This window comes from Neopsephotus bourkii, unplaced genomic scaffold (assembly GCF_033783945.1).
Source record: "Neopsephotus bourkii isolate Nb327-2 ecotype Australia unplaced genomic scaffold, CSIRO-AGI_Nbou_v1 NB_1589, whole genome shotgun sequence".
Taxonomy (NCBI): domain Eukaryota; kingdom Metazoa; phylum Chordata; class Aves; order Psittaciformes; family Psittacidae; genus Neopsephotus; species Neopsephotus bourkii.
This window is the reverse complement of record NW_026902065.1, coordinates 558,373-579,320: the sequence shown is the minus strand read 5'-3', so window position 1 is coordinate 579,320 and position 20,948 is coordinate 558,373. Positions and strand designations below refer to the sequence as shown.

Sequence of the window (20,948 nt, the reverse complement as noted above, 5' to 3'; positions counted from 1 at the left end):
AAATGCCACTTGGTGTGAAATCTGGACACACGCCGCCCTGCTACAGCGGGGGCTTGGCTCACACGTGAGTCTGCGCTGCCCTATAAAAGCCTCTGTTCCCATCTCTAATGTGGTGCTGGAATGGTTAGTATAATTCAGTTTTTTCCACTGCAATCCACAATCTGATCGGTTGGCAGGTCACACTGGCACTCCTACCTGAGGTATTTTAGCGCTAATGATTGGTTCCTGTAAGACTATTCTATAACAGAACACAGGAAGAGCAGTTCAAAAAAACACAGCTGTGGAAAGAAACAATCATACAAACAGCCCACGGTGGGGCTCACCAGCCTTTTCTTTCCAGTGGATGCAAGCACGCTTTTCACAGGCAAGAGCAGTTGTCGCACAGGTGGGTTTGTTTGGGTTTCCCCCCCGCCGCCCAGATTGACCCCATTGTAGAACAAATAACTTTTCTTATGAGCCAAAATGAAGCCCTCTGCATCCTGGGGCAGGTTGTTTTATGAATTCAGGTGTCTTGCCAGAGTGAGATGCATCCAGCAACAGATGGAATGCCTTCTTCAACAGAAGAAATGGCTAGCAGGATGGTTGCCCCAGGAAAGAAAAAGGAGTAAGGAAGAGGAGGAGGAGGAAAATGAGAAATCGGTGCATAACATGTATGCAGAAAAGCAGCCCAAACTTGGGACACTTCCCCTTCATCTTGCCTACCATTAACCTCTCCCTGCTAGCTCAGCTCCTTTCCACCCTTCCTTGACACAACCCTACAGACTCAAAAGACCTGAGGAAACCTCAATTTTACTTTACCCCCCCGGAGTCCTAACTGAAGTACCCTCTGCCATCCCATCCACAACCTGGACAAGCCTTTCAGAGCAACCAAAGGGGCAGAAGCACTGCAGTGAGAAGCATGACAAGTCAGTGTGGCACAGCATCGCTGTAATCTTTCTACCCATGCCAAGCAAATTGTTTGGAAGGGTAACTTCATGTCTGGATTACGGCAACCTTTTCCTCAGCTCCATCAGGGAGCTCTGGGCACCAATAACATAAGAAAAAGCAACCCTTGATGAGTCCCCTTTGCTATCATCCTGCTTTCTGACAGTGAGACCAGAGCCAATACATCAAAGTTGTCAGAAGTCAACCTAATGGTTCCAACCAGACTTGGGAGCTTGGTTTTGTGTTACGTGATGCTACTGTACTGCAGCACCAAGTAGTTAACAGGATTCTTCATTAACGAAGTCTCTGTCCTTAAAACATGTTAAATAAAGCCTCTCCTCATCTGCCATAGAAGCTCTGAAGGAGCTTTCTCGAAAGGAATAGGAAACAAGCCTGGCCAGTCCACCCTTTCAACGTGACAGCCTCTTATATGCCATACTCTGAAGGAAGAGGCACTAAGCATTGTTCATTTGCTTGCTTACTTGCTGTAGCAAAGTCAGTGGTCTGTAAAGCTGGTGTTTTAGCAGTGAAGTGGGAAAACCCAGAACACTCTGTAGTCCTTGACACAGTTTTATAAAGAAACACTTGACTGGGCAGATCAATTTTTAAAGGACTGCACACATGATAATATATGTAAGAATGAAGAAATGGACCCAGTATCGCTATGCTCAGAGTGCATGCATTCCAACTGCTGTAACTGTGTTGGGAAAAGCACTTTACAAGACCTGACCCTCTATATAAGCCAACAAAATCCAAGAGCTAATTCCATCCATTGAGTCTAACCCCAGGGTCCTCTCTATAAATGTCAGAAGTAGCACCTTCAAAGGACCAGGGATGTGAAATCCATGCTGACAACTGTGCCACTACCTGCTACAGAATTGCCCCCAGCTCCAAAGAGTTATTACATATGATACCACAAAAGGCAACTCTGCTAGAACTAGGCAGTCCACAAGCTGCAATGGCAGTAGTAGACCTCAACACTTTGGCTTTGAAAGGCATATTCCTACCATAACTGCTCTGCAACAGCTCTCCATTGGAGAGGAAACCGCTTTTCTCAGCGGCCAGCCAGAACCCCTCCCATCCATGACCCACCTATGTATGCACAGATGCCCTGGAGATTTCCAATACAGACTGGCTGGATAGGACAAAGACAATGACAGGACAAAGTCTCCCATGGCATCAGAGCTAATTCCCAGACAGGAGGAGGCTGCTGATTCTTCTAACTGGACACCTCCACATATTTGTACTTTACGATTCCCCAAAGAGGCGAGAGAATCTAGCTTATTTAGGTACTATTTCTACCAGCAAAATGAGATGTCAGTTTTCACTCCAGCATCTCGGTCTCCATTTTTAATCAGTCCCTGCGTCTTCCCCAAAGGGATAATCTCTGCACCCCAGTGGTACACAAACATTTTTAAACATACAGCTTGCTCAGTTTAGTGTGGGCTGCACAGATCGAACCTGAAAGGGTCCCAAGAGGGGAGAGAAAGGGGAGGGCAGAAGGGGGAGAAGGAAAGGGAAGGTCTGAGGCTAAACCAGTCCTGTTATTTTTATATCCAAATTATGTCAACAAAAGAAGTGTTGAGAGAAATTTGAATTCGCTAATCATCTCTCAGGTTGATTAGTACCAGTGTGCATGTGAGGGACAGGACACCCAGTAGACTGACCCTGGCAATGATCAGGAAACCCAAAGGCTTAGGTCTTGCACCCAGGGGCAAGCGCAGTGACAGAGAAGCATGCTTGCATTCCTAAATATATAAATATATATATCCACAAGGAAGAAGAAAATTAAAGTAAATGATATTAAAAAAAAAACAAACCAAACCAAACCAACAAACCAAAAGAAAAGAAAAAAAAAAAAGGAAAAAAAAGAACCAAAAAAAAAAAAAAAAGGCTGGCTTGTCAGGGGTTGGGGACAAGAAGGCTCCGGTGTGTGTACTTACATAGAGGTCAGCACCGTAAAATCCGTCCTGGTAAACCACACTGCAGAAAATCCACACAAAAACAAAAAAACAAAAAACAAAAAACAAAAGAACAGAAAACACATTCCGGTTATTGAGGACGGCAGCATGCACATGCATTTTACACAGGCAGGTGATGTATGAATCCACAACCTAGGCTTTTGGCAGGAGCAAATCAGCGAGAGAATGTGTGTGCGCACGCACGTAGACGGCTCCAAGTCATCTTCCATGGCATGCAAAGGGGGAAGGGGCGGGCAGAGGGGGAAACAGTATGCGAAGGAGAGAGGGAGGGGAACCACCATCTTGTATGGTAAAAATAGACTCAAAAAGATCTGATGTCCTGAAGAAGAGAAACAAGGGTTTAGAAACCTCCACTCTGCTTATTCTCCTGGAATGATTTTTATTACCCCCTAAATACATGGAAACATTGGCTTCATGAAATGGGCTTGTGAAATCGAGGAGCCCCTCAGAAAGCTTCCCACAGGGGCTGGAGTCACCTATATCAGAAGCACGCTTCAGAGAGTTGTGTATGATTATGTATTTTGAGCTCCACGGGCTGCATGACTTTTGTTTCTGACATCCATACATCACCTGCTTTTACCCTGCACATTAGACATGCGATAAGATCTGGCTGATCACACAAGCATGCAAAGTATTATTATTCAGCATCTTAAAGAACCGATGCAACACCTCAGGAAAACAAGTCAATCAATTCTGATCAAAGTAAACACAGAGAAATGTAATTAAAAAGAAAAAACCAAAAATACCCACAATGCATTGCTTTCACAAGCAGAGATAATGAGCTAAAAAGGTTAGGTGACTGGTCCAAGGTCCGAGAATTGAAAGGTGCAGTGGGAATCCCTGGTAGTAACAACCTATTCCATAGCAGAGAGGAGCAACTGGAAGGGTTTCCATGGGATAGTGCTTTTTCTGCCTTAAGCCATAGTTTTCTTTCTCTCAGAACTTCAAGCAGGAAGACGGTTAAACCAGAGCCTGGGGTTCCCAAAGAGCCACTCTTACCAGAGCATTCGCTAGCGTAAGACTATGCAGCTCGCTTTGGGGACAGGGGTTGGGGAAGGATGAGGAAGGAAGAGAGGGGATGCCCCCCACCCGTGTGCTTTTCAGTGTGTGCTTCATACTAAGGAATTTCCTCCTGCTTTGTCCTCTGAATAGCTCCGCACAAACTTGCTCAAGGCTTTAGAAAGCATTAGCCCCACCATCTGTGATGTTCATGGATCTGATGTGCATGACTTACCAGTAGCATTAAGGAAAAAGAAGGTATGGAAAACTACCTTTTCTTTTGATTATCATTTTTGACTCATCAGATGGAATGTGAAAAGCTGCCAAGAGCCTGCCACCCTCAGACACCCACCTACTGTAAGGCACGCACACACAAAAAAAGCCCAGCAGATCTTGCCAAAATTCTGCATGCTATTACTAAAAAGTAAAATAAAATTAAAAGAAAATCTGTTGCAGTGTTAGCTACTGCTTGAATCATTTAGTCTTGCTGTCTTCCCCAGGAAAAGTACAATCCATTCCCAATGGACAAAGTTACTATGGTCTCCAAGAGCGCTGGGAGCAGGTGTGAAGATAGAGACCCTTGTTAGAGGAAGAGGGGAGCCACTTCAGCAGGGAGAAGCAGGCCATAAGATCATGTTTGTTGAAGCTAAGTTTTTACAACCACATAACAAAGAATTTGGCTCCTGGGGCAGTGACTTACATTGCTGGGTTCTCTATCTAGGACCAGGAGTGTTTTAGCAGTGATACTCCACCTGCTCCTGCAGGAAAGGCAAACGCATGACAGAGGAAGTGACTGTTGGTTTATGAACAGGTTAGCAGTTTTAACAGTTATTCTGAACACAATCAGTTGGATGAATATAAGCATTACCACATTGGATCAGGCCACTATTCCTGTAACTTAGAATATTGTCAACAAGAGATGCTAGCATCAGTTCTCCAGCGAAAACTGCGAGGAACACTAGTAACAGGTAAGACTTCCTGGGTTCAAACCACCGAGCAGATGTGCATCCTCCATCTCTCCTTCAGTTAGGACTTGACTGCCATCAACTGCCACGGCTAAAATTTAGTAAGGTTTATTTATATGCCAGAATATCCGTGTCAGTGATTTTTAATCCTAGCAAAAACTGAGAGAATTCCTTAATTTGAGAACCACAGAGACCATTTTGGTTATGTAGACTGACCGGAAGCATGAAGAAGCCCAGCAGCTTATCAAATCTCAGTGGCATCTGCAGAAAGCCCACTGGCTGAGCTAAAATACATCCATGAGGAAAAGAAATATGCTGTTTGTAAAGCAGCCATATCACTTAGGTATAACAACAACTGACTGTTGTAAAAGGAACCGAAAACCACTCCAAACCCACAAAGCTCCCTATTGCCTTATAGCTAATCTGATTTTATCTACTTTTAACTTCAAGTCACTGAATCCTATTTACACTCCGAGACTAAAATGTTCTTTACTATGGCAAGCCTACTCTTCATCTAGATACTTAATGACCATGAACAAGTCAACACCTAACCTATAGTTCGAGAAATAAAAATGATCAATGTTCTTTAGTTTTGAGGGTTTTACAGTAGGCAAGTTTTTTTTCCAGACTGACTGAATTCTTACAGCTTTTGGTCTCCAGTGTAATATGTCAGCATCCTTGCTTAGAAAGCATGGCTGCTACAAATCAGGGCAATATTCCAGTAAAGGTTTTACTCACGGTATATATCAGAGTTTATAATGTCTCCTTACGTCTACTGAATGCTGCCTCTGTAGTAAATTGAAGGTTGCATTTGTATTCTGAGGTCAGACCCAGGTTGACTATCTAACACCATCTCCAACAGTCCGAGCAATTGCTTTTTAAGTTATGAATAGCCTTCCCTGGATAAACAGCCATGTCCATACATAAGTATGTACATTCCACATATGCATTATTAAACCTTAGTTTGAGTTCTTGAAATAAATGTTAAACCTAGTAAGAACAACATCATTTCCTGCACCTTCTTCTGGGGTATCTAGCACTAGACATTGTCAAAACTTACTCCAACCTGAATGACCCTGAGGTCTGATCCAGTATGGCAATTCAGTGAGCTTTTATTAATCTACATTCTGTATTTTTTTAATTCTGTTAAGCTCTCAAATGCAGTGATACCTTTAAGTTTTGCAACTTAAACACCGCTAGGCTTGTGAAAAGCAGTTCCTCCTACCAGGTTTGAGTTAACCTGCAGCTTACTTTACTGTCACTTTCCAGATGACTCACTACATCTTAACTCATGTGTTGCTGACCGATCTTACGGTGTTGTCCTTCCACTGGCCAGGAAGAAAGTAACTGATGCAGGGTAAAGTGTCGAGAATATGTGCCTGCCCCTAACTCCATGGAGGTCAGCAGAACCTACACGGAGCAGCAGCTGTCCTACAGGTTACTGCAACATGGAAGCGAAGAGCACATTTTGCATAATTCCACAAGGAATCGAATTCCTTCAACAAAGTATCTGGCAGAGATTCAGACTATGACAACAGGAAGCTTGAGAATTAGTTAATTGCATCCCAGTGCTTGGAACTAGGGACAATTCTGGGCCATCTGCGCACCTGCCTTGCTTACTGCTGCCCTGTAAATGTTTACTAGATAACACTGCCCACCAAGATGTGAAATCAGTCAGCAGGGTCAGACAAACTCAACATAACGTAAGCAAATGCAGTCATGAGACAGTATTTAAAAGGGATAATTACTGGAGTCTGGCCCATATTCCAAGCAAAAATAAACCTTTTATACAGGACTCAGGCTGAACAGCCCAGAGTCCCTCCCAGTGTGCCACTCATGACAGCCTCTTGCTAGGAGTGCTCCAGCCGTTACTCTGAGGGATGAAGAGCACATCCTCCCTCCCCAGTGCAACTATTTTGTACTCTGCTAGACGGCAGCACTTAGCTCAGCTTTGCATCTCTGTTTCACTGTGGAGCACTTCCTAATAACAATGGACTGGGTCATGTTTATAGCAACAGACAAGCTGCAGCTCAGAGGCTATAGTTAGAGGATACAGAGCATGACCTAGGAGCAGTGGCAAAGAGAGGTGGATCTGAAAACCCAGAAGAAACACTCTGTTCGGAAAGCCAACGTGTTCAGACAAGAGCTTTTATTTAAAGTCTTCTGGGGAATTAAACAAAACATTGCCAGATTTGCTGGAGAGCAAAGCTAGACAGATACATGACCACTGCAGCTTGCCTCCTTGAGCTCTACTTTAAATATGAGAGTGGACTCTGAAAAAGAAGGGCCAAGAGCAGCTCTCACCACTTAATCTGATAGAGAAGATTCTGCAAGCTTATCCAGCATATATGAGGCCAGCTCCTTGCATTGATGTGTATGTATTCCACCTCCTTTTTTAATGAGGGGTTTGCAATTTATTTTCTTCCCTTTTGAGGCTAGTTTAAAGGAAAAAAGGGCCAGTCCCTTTCTTTGTGTTGGAGGATTCATTCCTACTTTTATTCTCTCTGAGAACGTTGCCTGGAAAATATGGCAAGTAAAATCCCAGAGACAGGCAACATGAAGAAAGCATCCTCAAAATCAGAAACAAAGTAAGAGAGTTCGAAAGGGATTTGCTGATTTATCTGTTGTCCCATCACACTTAAAACAGAAACCCAACCCAAAACTCATACACAAACCTAGTTCCCTGTACTTTTAAACAGCAGAATATTCTTTTGTAACAGCATCTATTCCACTGCATTACTACTGAAAAGTCAGAGGGCAAAGAATCTTAAGGCCACGCATCCACCATTGCTTCAAACAATAGTCAGAAGAACGCTGCACTTTCGTTCTCCCTGTATCCCCAAAACTCCCAGATTTAGATTAATGGACTTGATTAATCTTTGTTTTAAACCTTTTTAAACCGTCTCCAACAAAGAAAGCAAATCCATTGTGGGTAACTGGCTCTTCTGTGTCCTACTGCCAGATGGTGAGGCATGAAGGTAATGGATAATATTCCTCATTCCTGGATATGAAAATGTAAATGGAGTGCAAAGAGCAGAACCTCTTCAGAAATTTTAGACCTTCTCTCTTTGTGTCCTTCTCAGCAGCACTATAACATACTGGGTCAGTGGATGACGAATACCACACAGAAAAATTGAGGAATCATGAGAAGGAATCCATCAGCACTTTAAGCTGTTGCAAGTACTGAAAATTGTTTCAGTCACGAACTTAACAGAGATAAATTTAGATTTGACCCCAGTGGATGCCATCATGTGCAGAATGCTCTGGCACTAGCAATATCCTGACTCTCACCATCCAGACAATTTCGGTTATTTTATGGTTAAACCGATTAGCTATTTGACACGGTTGTGCAGAGCACTCTGCTCTTGTGACTAGTGCTTACCCTGGGTAGGCAGGGATGGCTGTGGGAGGTACCGCCCGGACTGCCCCATACACTGTCCTTCCTCGGCCCCTCAGGTGGGCTCCCCGAAATGCGGCTGCTGTGGTGGCTGCAGTTGGATAGGGGAAGCCTGGAACTGTAAAGACAGACAAGGTGGAGGTGAAAAGGATCCGAGTTCCCTCCCAGAGGACAACCGTCTACTTCAAACAAAGTGACACAATAGCTCCACAGCGGTGGGACATTTTGCATCAGTCCTGCAGAGGGGCATGCTTATAACCCAGCAAGCATCCGATACATACTTCCTGCTACACCATGGCCTTTGGGGGAAGAGGGGTTGCAGAGAGGTTTGGCATGCAAGAGGTTAATGCTTTGGCATGCCTCGCCCACCACAAACAGGGTACGAATCCCCCCACCTTTTGACACCGCCATGCAGTCTGGTTAGAGTCTGAGAAGCGCAGAGAGTTACTATCAATATAGCAGGCGGCTCTTCCAAAACTGCAGAGGCTCTTTTAAAATAATTTGTCAAGAGGCCCTTAAAGTCAACCAACTTACATCAGTCTCTTCCCTCCTTTCCCCTCCCACTCTTTGCCACCCAATCCTCTGTATGTTCATTTTAAAGCCTGAAAGACAAGATAGCCCATATAACAGCAGCAGAAATTTCCCAAAAAGTGCCAGTTTACTGAGAGCTCACCTTCATCTAACAAGCGTGACCAGTAACTGGCTCTGTTTTATTACGCTTTACACTGGAATAAACTGGCTTGAGACAAAATGATGTAAAACCTCAGAGGCATCTGCAAACACGTAATAAACAGATACCAAGAGGGAAGGAGTCCCAGGACGCAAACCCAACCCAACGTGCGTCCAGGTGCATGCCACGAGGGGCCCTGCAGACTCGCGATTTAGCAGCTTGTATAATATGTACTTTAGGGATTTTGTCTGTTTGCTTTCTTTGAATTCAAAAAGGGGGAGGGGAGCAAGGGAATGGCCGATTCCTCACACATCCCTTCCCCTTGTTCTGCAGCCTCCTCATCACTCAGAGAGACCCATTCACCAGTAAAGAAACACACTGCAGATGAACAAGTTACATCACAGTATACTCTGGCTCATGGTAAACCCATTCCCAGGGTGACCCATCCTTTCAAGTATATATTATACAGACTGGAGAAAAGAAGGGTAACAGGTCATTGTTAACTCAAGCATAGTAACAATACAGGGGCCAATGGGGGCTACTTACTGATTAAAGGAATGTAAGTGTTAATACCCCCCCTTCCTGACAGGGGCACTGCGGCGTCATTGCCCAGCGAGACATCTGCTTGAAAGCTGGACGCTGATTTGATTTTTAAAAGAAGAAAAAAAAAGAAAGAAAAAGAAAAAAAAAAAAAGAAACAACAACAAAACGTAAAAAAGGTTATAAAGAAACAGTAGCTTGAGAACATAAACAAACACCACTGCAGTCAAATGGCAGAAGTGGAAGCATCTACTTAAGCTCTACCTGCATATAACTCAGGGCCGTACACCGCTCCAACCACAGGACTCAACTTCCAACCTGAAACAACAAAGACTGCAGTGAATGCCAAAATCTACACCAAGAGAAGGAGCGGGCAGCGTGGGTAGGGGGAACGGTCTCTTGCATGCGCCCCAGCTTCACATGCACAGCTCTTTCCAATTTCTGTTTCGCCTCAATCCCCCTTGGTGTAGATGGAGGCCAACTGCCTTTTGCTAATGTCAAGTTCTAGGTACAGGTCGCTGTATCGGAGGGAACAGCAAAACATCAGCTGATCCGCAGCACAGCAGAGGCTCTGCTGAGGGAATGCCAACTACCTTATATGCATATTCGCCACGAGCACCATGCGACCCTGCGTTCCCTGCATGAACCTTGCTGCCAGCTCCTCTCTGCTTCCACCAGGCACACTGTGAGTCCAAAACCTCTCAAAAGCCACCAGACCAGACTGTCGACCTGGGCAAGTCAAGTTACAGCCTGAAATTCTCAAAACACCCTTCTGTCTTCATTTGTTAGAGACCTGCTAAAACCCAACAATGTCTGAATTTCCTCATTAACTGCATTACGTGACTACAGTGCAGAAAAAAGCAATTCAGTCTCTTCATCTCAGATTTTCTCCTGTCTCTTATTTTAGCATTTCCTGTCTTCTTTATCCTGCTTTTGCAGGTGAAAGCCTTCCCAGAGAACTGATTTTAGTATCATCTGGGTAATTGGCAAGAACTGCAAGTCATCAACATAAAACCTACAAGAGAATAGTTCTTAAAGAAGTCATCACTGGGGCATAAGGAGGAATACATTTCCAATCAGCTGTGGAAAGCTATCTGTCCCGCTGCTATCACCTTTCTACTGGGGGAGAGAAGGGATGTAAAGCCAACAACATGATCTGCTTCCACAAAGCATTCCTTTCAGGAAAGACCTCAGCTGTTCAGCTACCAATCATACAGGTATTTTTATTTAAATAAATCCATACCCTTCCTCTGTCTCTGAGTCCTGATGCACTTAACTGCACTTAAAACACCTCTAACCCCCCTACAAACCATATGAATAGCATTGCAAACTGAAGCCCATCACCATCACTCCTCCACCTCCTGGCTCGATGGCAAAATACTCGTATGAGCAGCGACAATGAAAAGACTGGGATCTACCCTCATGTTTAGTAACAGTCGTACAAACCACTCGTCGGTATGCCTTAAGCCTTGTCTAATACTGAATACTAATAACTTTAAAGCTGGCTTTACACTGCAGGTTGCAAAAGCAAAATATTCCTGCCCATCATCAGGGTTTCACAAATAAGCCAAGTTATTTTACCAGTCATACGTATTTTCAGGGCAACATAAAATGGCTGACTAGCCTTTTGCTACAAAATCTCCTGGTTCCTTTCAGACACTGAGACTCAGAATCCCAGACTTTCTGCCTGGCCCTGTTCCCCCATTTCTGTAACCAAAATAAGATTTATCTGCTAAGAGCCACACAACAAGTCAGTAGCAGAGCCACAAATAAAACTAATATCCTCCGACTTCAGAGTCTTATGTAGTAATCAGAACTGACTCCTCTACTAGCAACTACCTATATGCAGCTTCCTGCCTTGTTGAAGCCATTTGGGAACATTTTCAGACCAAAAAGAACTTTGCTGTCTGTTTCAGGACAAAGACTTAGATTCAAAATCTTTATCAAGGCAACATCCATGTTCTGTTGGGAGAATGACTTTTTATGCTATATATGCCTATGCAATAAAATACTGCACAGACAGAACCATTAAGATATCCTGATTAAACAGGACTCTTCACTACCCAAGCAACTTGGTCTTTCTCTGTTCAGGTTCACTGGAAAATGGCTGAACACAGGCAGAGTGTGTGACAAAAGGGAGCCAACAAAGCAGCGCAACGCCTCTGTTTTCCTGGTTGGTTGGGGGCAGCTGTACTTTTACAGCTAGAACCTAAACTGAGATACATCTGATTACGTAGCTTAGTTACGCTTCTGCATTCATATTTAGGTATCAACGTGATGGCAAGGAGACTCAGGAGTACTGCACATCCCCCTGTCCAGCATCAGCCTGCAGCAGGGGTAGACAGTCCATTGGTCTTTGGCTTCTTTACCCAGCTTGGCCATGTTGAGTGAGTCACTACGGCTCTGTGTCCCCACTTCTCCACCTATAAAATGGTACTTCTCCATAAATGCTTAAGGATTACACTGAAGAATAATGCTAGAAATTAGGATTTGTGGGGTTTTGTTGGTTTCTTTTGGGTTTGGGTTCTTTTGGTCCTGAGGAGAGGTCATGTCTTTCTTCCAACCTTTCAGCTCATCATTAGTACAAACAGCTTCTCTTACCATTTGCATATGGTGTGACCATCTTCTTATTGGTCATCACTCGTGCAGTGGCGTTGTTAACCTAAAAGTAAGAAAGGGGAGGGGGGGAGAGGGAAGGAAGCATAGGGCATTAGGGAAAATGATGGAAAACTCTCCAGATACCACACACACACACTATATTTCTCTGAGCAAAAAAAAAAAATTATAAACAACTAATTTTAGAAAAATGCAATCTTTCAATTACTTTTAACAGTTGCCATTTAATTATAAAAGTTACAGCTAAACATGGCACTTTAAAATTATGCATTAAACACAAGGCCAGTGAGAGTAAAGTGCAGATTCTCCATCGCCCTGCCACCCCTTGGCACATGGTTTTCTTCAGCTCATTGATCGAAAGTGTAAAACTTTGGAGGTTTTGTCCAAGTTCTGTTCAAGAGGCAGCAATGATCTCTGCAGCCCAGTGTAGGGGAACTGGACCAGGTGATGCACTAACTGAATTGTTTCTCAAGCTCACTGTTTGGATTGGGTCCCAGCAGGTTGCTGGCCCACGTGCTTTTCAGATAGAAAAGGTAGCCTGGAGTCCATCAGCTTTAGATTTGACCTCCCAAGGCTTTGAGGAGATTTCTGGAATGCCAGCAACTGTTTGAATGGCCTGTGTTCATCGATTTCCTCCTCCTCATTTTCCAATCTTTTCCCAGATTATTTTTTCCTTGTCACAAATCCCATGGAACAAAAGAAGAAATACATAGCAGCAGACCTGGGTCTTTTGGGGTTTTATTGTGCCCTCCACCCTCTTTACAGAGCTCTGCACAGTTCCAAGCGGTTTGATTGCTCAAGCGAGGTGTTACCACAGAGATGGTGCTGATAAAGAAAAGATGGACCAGTTTGGAAGCCAAGTTACTGCAGCCCCATGTCAGACAGCCTCAAAGTTCTTGCAAGGAGGGTGAAGTCCTTCTATAACATCCGTAATTTATCAAAACCCATGCCAAATGGGAATTGAGGCCAGCATGAAGAAGGAATAAAAAGAAGGGATACAAAAACAAAAGCTGCCTCGGGCCCTTGAGACTTATGGATGGCGAGCGTATGCAGGGTGGTGAGTCTGGAGCTACATTTTACTCTCATTTCAGCCCCAAAACAATAGAAACATTACACACTTAAAAAGAAAGAATGGGAAACAACAATGATGAGACTGAGAGCATGCAGTTAAACACACACAGATAAAAGAAAGAAAAAAAAAACAAACCACAATTGATTCAGAGGGTGGGGAGGGAAGGAGGGAGGAGATAGGGTCTCACAGACAATCATTAAGATGGAGCGAGTGCCTGAAATCAGCTGCTATAGCAAAGTGCAACACAAGCACTTAAAGGAAAAATTGCCAGAACCGATCAGAAACCACCAGTCAGCAAAGAGACCAACAGCTGCATTTAACCAAGTAAAGAAATAAACGGGGGGGCGGGAGGTGGGGGGGAGGAGGGAAAGAAAAAGAGAGAAAACAAACAGTAACAGCTACAAACAGGTCTCAGAAAGAGAGAGCAGCAGGAAGAGGGGCAGGGGAGAGAAGAGGAAATGGGTGCATTAATAAAAACCAGCCAAACTGGAGTTCAGTAACTCTGAGTAAGATGTGCGAGGGGAAATCACCATGAAGTCAGTAATCAAACAGCTCAGACTGCTACAAAACAATATGTACATCCAAAGTCCAGGCGGCATTACTCAACAGCATTGAAAATAAAAGGGGGAGAAAGGGGAAGGAGGCGGGTGGGGACAACAAGTCAAATCACATTTCGTAGTGTTAATGTGAGATGGCAGATGGATTTTTTTCTTTCTTATTTAATTTTGGTTTTTTTTATAATTTAAGAAAAAATTAAAAAAGTAAAAAAAAAAAAAAAGCTTCTTCTCTAGCGCTTTTGTTTCACTTACCGCCAACTTGTACCATCGCCAGCATTGTGTATAGTTACCATGGAAAGAGTGAGTCAAGTGAAGGGCCCTAAACGCTAAACCATCGAAAAGGGAAATAAAAAAAACAAAACAAAAAAAAGGCAAAATATGCAGACATCTTACTCAAAAACGGTGGCTTTTTTTTTATTATTTGTATATTTTTCTTTTTTTTTTCTTTTTTTTTTTTTTTAAGAAAGAGGAAGAGAGGGAAGACGCCAGTTAGCCTTCAACACAGTGGAACACCAAAGAGGTCAACATCAGGCATGCCCAATACGTGGCCACGCTGGCCAGCCAACATTAACCCTTCACTCCCCTGCAGTGAGAGCTATAAACTGTAAGGATTAGCCTTCACCGAGCCAACTCTTGACAGTGGGCAGGTCAAGAAAGCAGTATGTGCATAGCATGACCCACTCAGGGCTTCTGCCCTGTGTCTCCCCTTCCCTCCCACCACGGGCATCATCTCACACTTATGTGGAGGAGAACTGGCCTCGGAGGAAAGAGAGGATACTGGCTGGCCCCCTGCTTTCTTTTTTGGACACAGAGTTAGAAGTCAGACAGTACTGTTTCAGTTAGTTTTGTTCAGGCCTGGTAACAGGAAATCGGAGCCTCGCAAACTGAAGCAAAGGAAAAATCAAGACAGCAGAAGGGCAAAAATTTGGAGTGGGTAGGAAAAAAAAACAACAAAAAAACTGAATAAAAGAAGAAAGAAAAGAAATAATACCCAAAATAACAATAAAAATATTCCGTAAGGGGTGTAAACTTTTATACATTTCAGTGCAGGGAGGTGAAGGACACAGACACAAACACACACGCACACACAAGACTGGGATCCAAATGTGAAATAAGTGAGGCAAGACACAAAAAGAAATCAAAAGAATAAATATAAAGAAGAAATTGAATTACTGAAGACATGCACCTCGATTTTACGGCCCTCTACCACGGTGCCGTGTAATTTCTCCCTGGCCCTGTCTGCATCAGCACTATTCTCGAAAGTTACGAACCCGAATCCCTGCATGCAGCGGGAGAAGGGGGGAAAACATGCACATCGTTATATATTGAAATACTGATCTCTAGGTAAATAGAGAAAAAAATATCACAGTATGAAATCAACATCAGCACAACTCAGCAATAACCTCCTAGAGTCACATTGTTGGTTCATGCATGTTTCATAAATGAAAGAAATTAAATTCGATAAAATAAAGGAACTGTAATCATAGTAAGAATAATAATTAAAAAAAAAAATAAAGAAAGAAAACATAAAAGCAATTGAGGCCAGACCAAAAAAGAAGTACAAAGTTACTCGAGACAATGTTTTGGTTTGTTTTGGTTGTTTAAAAACACTAAACCGTGCTCTGACACAGGCAAGCTGGTCTAGCCCAAGCTGGGCTTCTCTCCCCTCTGCTCATTAACACACATGCTTTGGAGGACCCACCGCCCACCCCAGACACAGTACAGGACATCAACACTGAGCAGCACTTCGTTCTCTTGAGAAACTGCTACGAGAGCGAGCAGCGATCTGAGTTCACGCCTGGCACCGGGAATTCTGCGAAGCTTTGGGTAAATCAAACACTGAACCTTGATTTTCCCACCTGTAAAATGGAGACAATAATAATTACCTACCTTAGAAAACTGCTGAGAGGAAGGGCTGTTTGTAAAGCATCCCTTGTAAGCTCTTCGGGGCACAGGTCCTGTCTACTCCTACTTGCTTAGTAACTTATGGGGCCCTGGAAGTAAGCAGGGCTTCTAGGTGGCACCACCAAATGAGCATTACTTAATGTGAAGATTTAGAGTTTCAGATTTTTCCTATCTATGTATAATGTGTTGGACTTGAGTGCAAATCCAAACACCTAAGTACTGATTAACCAGTAAAAGGCTTTGTCTGACGCTGCTTTGTCTGACGCTGCTGACCACTGCTACCTCCCTACCACCCTGCTACCCATCTTACTTAAGCTTTGTTCTGAGATGGCAACCTCTGTGCCGTGGAGAGCAGCAAACCTCCTAGTCAGAACATGAAATTGGAGATGAACTGATGTTGATGTGCCCTGTTTGCAGCAAGCACAAAGGCTCAAGGACCACTAAAATGTCCATTTAGTTAGATGAATTTAGGTTTACCATATCCATGAAGGCACATGCAACACGCCTGTCCTACATGCTCAGGCTGCTGCCAACTCATGCAGTCATGTAATAGGGCAGAGTAAGAGATCATGCTTCTTTTCACAGAGATGGGTGCACTGACATTAAAACAGAGGCAACATGACTGAGCCAATTACGATTTTAACAAGTAAAAAATGGTGTGTCACTACAGGCGACTGTGACAAGATATTCTTCTTGCCATTAGAGACAGCAGGACCAAACAAAAATCTTTGTTGCATTCTGCTTTTAAGGTGTCTTAAGCACAGGAGTAACTGACTCCTGTGGCTTGGTAAAAAGCAAATAGGGGTTTCATGTATGGAAAGTAATCTCTGCTGGCTCCAAGGCCCTCAGGAGCAGGAAGAACAAAGCTTGCATGTGATGCAATGGAAACTCCTGATACTAACTGGAGAGGGGCGTGATGTAAGTGATCTACAGCTATATGCCTTGTCAGGGCAATGGCATGCCAGCCTCACAGCCCACTCCATGCATCTTGGGGTCAACATGTAGGGACTAGACCCCCCCAGTCTTGATTTCTAAGCACTGCGGCAACAAGACATATGCAAGTCATCATTCTTCAAGTGCTTTTTAAAGGTCTTTACAATACTGATCTTACAAAGCCCAAGCCATTTCCACATGCTGGCCTTTATCATCCACAGCTAGGTTTCCAGCACAAAACAAGAGCGCTCTTTTGGGGTCCAGCCCAATAATTCAGAGCTTCAGATAATTTCATTTATCCAGCCATAAATAAAAAGCTATATAAATAAAAAACTGATGCCTTTTTCAGAACAACTTTCTTTTTTTTTTTTTTCCTGTTTAAATGATTAAAATTGGAGCTACAAAAGATAGGGGCTAATAAAACAGCCTAATGTCATATAACTCTCAAATATGCTGCAGGGAACCAGGAAAGGTGCCGGGGGTGTAATAGCAAAGCTGATTATGTAGGGACAAGGTATCGTGTCTGCTTCAAAGAACCCCTACAGAGAAAGTCAAGACTGAGAAATAGAGCAACACCTTTCCCTCTGGTTCTATATAATGGGGAAAAAGCATCTTTAAAAGGCTAGGGGAGGAGGGGAGGTGAAGACTGCAACAGGAATCTCTATTTCCCTCTTTCTACATTAAAATTTCTGTTTGTTCTAGGCAAGCCTGTGGAGACCGAATGAATTTTATGTCTTCGGTGATGATGTGAACTGAAAGCTAGAGAGCACAGGGAAGGTAATTTTTTAGACATCAATCTGTGTAGGCCAGAACCAAAGCAATACTATTTGAATTCCTATTTGTCTGCAATTAGGGAAGTCTGTACGGGATTTTAAACCCACATTATCATTAGATATCTTTAAATGGAACAGGAGCTTTCAATGTTTTTAATAAATTAAGGTAGGATAAATCCACATGTGAAAATAATTAACAATGTGAATTAAAACAGAATTAATCCAATTCTGAGCAACGTAACTGATTACCCACAATTTTAGTTTTATTGACAGATCAGTCCTTAGCTTGTGCAATTCTCTTTGTTGAGAACCATTTAATGTCAATGCTGAATTAATGCTTTACATGGTTGACTATGGCAGTCAGTATTTGTGCCCCCTTGGTATTCATCTTAATGCATCTCTTACACATTCAAAATTTTTCATCAGGATAAAAGGTGAGCCATGCTTGACATTTTTGTTATTTCTAAGCTTAAAACCTAGCAATTATATATACACACATATGTTTGATGTGGGAGAGACAAACAGCACATACATATAGTTCTAATTCCTTCTCACAGATGACCTGTAAAGAATAGGGATTAATTTGTACCTAAATACATATGCAACAAACAATTCTCTGTTTCTCCTCCCAAGGTTGTCTTGCCCTTGAAAAAAGGAAAGAAAACAAAAAAGAGGTGGCCGATGTCCAGTATTTACTCGCTTAGCTTTAGAGCAGGTACTGGTTTGCTCCATAATTAGTAGGTAAGGAGCCAGAGGAAGGGAAGATACAGTCCTGGGTAAAAAAAACAAAACACTTAAGGTTTCTAAAATTTAGATTATACAACTAGGTTGGTTTAATAATGCTGATACAGTAACAAAGCTGAAATTTTCAACAATTCCTCTCCACCAGCAATTGCCAGGAACTTCTGCCAAGCAGAAAATACGTTTAAAGCTCAGTGTACCCATAAAATGCTAAATAACCCCAGCAAACATTTTTAGGACTGGTGAGTAATTTGCAACGCCAGACTAACCCCTTTTTACCCAAAGGTTTATTCAAAGGGCCTGAAGAGACCGAGTAACTGCCACCCTTTTAGTCTGGCCTCAGATTCTGCAATAAATAACAAGCAACATGATGAGCAGTGAAAAAAAAATAATAAATGTGTATATATATATATAGTATTTGAATGTTTCCATCTCTGAAGAATGAGAAAGAAAATTTACCATGTAACCGTAAAGGGAGAAATCAAAAGCAGACGGTTCTCCTGGGTGTGGCCAGAACACAGAAATTAAACAGAAAAAAACAACAACAAAAAAAGAAAATAAAGTAAAATAAAATAAAAAAAAAAGAAAATAAAACCAAAGGAAACTAAATAGAGCCCCTTGAAATCCATGCATTGTTAACCCTTCTTTTGTCACAGAGTTTAGACCAGTCACCTCAGCAGCAGCGTCTTTGCCTTGTACCACTGGAGCACGCAGCCAGCAACCGGCCTTGCCATTATCTGCTGCTGTGCTCAGTTTGAACCAAGTTCTTTCTTTTCTGTTTTTTGGGTTTTGTTTTTTTTTTTTGTTTGTTCATTTATAATGGAAATAAGGAGAGAAAAAACACTTTTAGGCGCCTGAAAAAATGGCCAAGGAGACAGCAGTTTAGGCTACCTGTTTCCAAGGCATATGGAAAGAGTAGGAGGGTATCTGCTATAATCCACCTGAGATGAGCAGGACTGAATGCACCGACAGAAACACAGCATGAAATTCAGAAGCACATTACTGAAGTTACACACAAATGAGCACTTCAAATTGGTGAGGGAATCGGCCATACACCAAGCTGCCACCATTCAGCAGCTCTTCCAGCTCCTCCCTTGCCTCTGTGCCACACTTTGAGTGCATTCAGGTGCGTACACATAAAGCACCCATCTGAGTACCTGTGCAATCTGGTGAACCAGATGCAGGGATTAATCAGGCTAAAACCCCCCAAATGTACATTCAAAATAAAACCCTGCAGGGCTGGATATTTTTTTAAAGCTGGATCATTTCCCTGGTTCTGCCTGTTGCATTGCTGCACTGCCAAGCCCTCCTGCAAAACCGACAAGGGGGCAGAGGCCAGGAGTGAACAGCAGGAGTCTGGCCAGTAGCTGCACAGAGGGAGCTTGGGGCTTCAGAGTAGCTCCAGCCAACCTGGCCCAGGGGCTTCCACCCAGATGAGGGGCTTCACAGCCCTGTATTGTTCTCAGCTGTGCACTCCTCCTCCTCCCTCCATCAATTGTGGATCTTACCGCATGGTCTGTCGAGTTCAACTAGCTAAGCTGGCAGGAGACAAGCTCCTTTCTCTCTCATTGCTGCGCCAGTTTTTGGCTAATTTAGCACCCTCAATTCAACTCCCTGCACAGTAAACAAGCACTACTGGGAAGGCACTCCCATGGGAGCAGTAAATCAATTTATACTATCAAGCCATCAACTTCAGCCTTGATTATTCAAGTTTAAATAAAACAGTTCAGTGTATGGACTAATTTAACTTGTTAGTTTAGTATCACAGAGTTGAAGGCATAAAACTGTACTTCACTGAGCTAGGATAAAGGGACACAGGTCAGGTCTCTTTCATGCTACTGGCATTATAAAGGGATTTGGTGACCTGAGAAGGCAACACTGGTCACTGGTACTTAATTTCTTAAGCCTCTTTGTGTTAATAACACTATTTGTATTTCTGGTTCAACTCAAGATATCTGGACAAAAGTTATAAAAATAGAATTAAAATTAAAACAAGACCTCTAATTCATTTTATGTAACAAGGGGTGGTATCTTTTTCACTCAGTGGAAACTTATGGCTCAACTCAAAGCACCTAATCCATTCAAAGAAGAAATAAACAGACACGCAAGCATATAGTCTTTTCAGCACAGTTATCAAAACCTAAATTCATACTCTCAACCTACAGTTAACTGCAAATGTAAAAAAAACCAAACAAAAGTTGGGATATCTGGGACTCCCAGTAGAAGGCAATGCATAAACTTACACTATCCTGAAACCACGAGTTTGCAGTCTGCACTGACATGAACTTCTACTGCTCCCTATTCAGCCAAGATTTTGCTGTGTGCTTACGCACTCTTGGTCTCTGAATGTCATTAAGGGCACATCTTGGCATACCACATGGTACACAGCTGATGAGCAAAGAGCTTGGATTCTCTTCCCCTGCAGCTTTATGAATGCCACAGGGTACTTGGTACACAGGCAGACTGCATTAATTCTGAAAATATGTCCACTTGTTCGGTTCAGCACAACAGTGCCAAAATACCCATCTAGAGGATGCATCTCCACTAACAAAAGGAGCAGGAATCCTCTCTCTCTACTTCCTCTGAAGGTGTTTTATTCACGGTTCAGTGAAGTGCATGGTAAGCTGCAACCATGAGCAGAATGCTATTTAAAGGGATTTATATGGGTCAGAACTAGAAATGTAATGGTAAACAGGATAAAAGAAGCAAACTGCTAGTTTCCCGTAAGCAAACAAAAAACCTGAACACATCAAGGGAAGACTGATGTCATTCTATTAAACAAGAACAAATCAAAATGAAATTGAAGGGATGTTCAAAGTTTGTATCTTGTTTCTTATATGTAGCAAATGAGTATCAGTGTAATGTCTACCAGGG

At 42.9% G+C, this 20,948-nt stretch overlaps 1 protein-coding gene across 29 annotated transcripts in view; it reads right to left on the bottom strand.

The window, feature by feature from the left end:
* RBFOX2 (RNA binding fox-1 homolog 2) overlaps nucleotides 1-20,948 on the bottom strand; it is a 172,212-nt gene that overhangs the window by 12,779 nt on the left and 138,485 nt on the right. For 10 of the 29 annotated variants that reach the window (XM_061371766.1, XM_061371765.1, XM_061371769.1 and 7 more), the window contains 6 exons: nucleotides 14,909-15,001; nucleotides 12,079-12,139; nucleotides 9,742-9,795; nucleotides 9,484-9,576; nucleotides 8,253-8,385; nucleotides 2,868-2,907 (listed from right to left, as the gene is read on the bottom strand). In XM_061371766.1, coding sequence (XP_061227750.1) covers nucleotides 2,868-2,907; nucleotides 8,253-8,385; nucleotides 9,484-9,576; nucleotides 9,742-9,795; nucleotides 12,079-12,139; nucleotides 14,909-15,001 — 474 coding nt within the window. Of the gene's footprint in view, nucleotides 1-195; nucleotides 239-2,867; nucleotides 2,908-4,605; nucleotides 4,664-8,252; nucleotides 8,386-8,801; nucleotides 8,870-9,483; nucleotides 9,577-9,741; nucleotides 9,796-12,078; nucleotides 12,140-14,908; nucleotides 15,002-20,948 lie in introns of those variants that run through there. The other 19 variants (XR_009728256.1, XR_009728257.1, XM_061371770.1 and 16 more) reach the window with 16 other exon arrangements.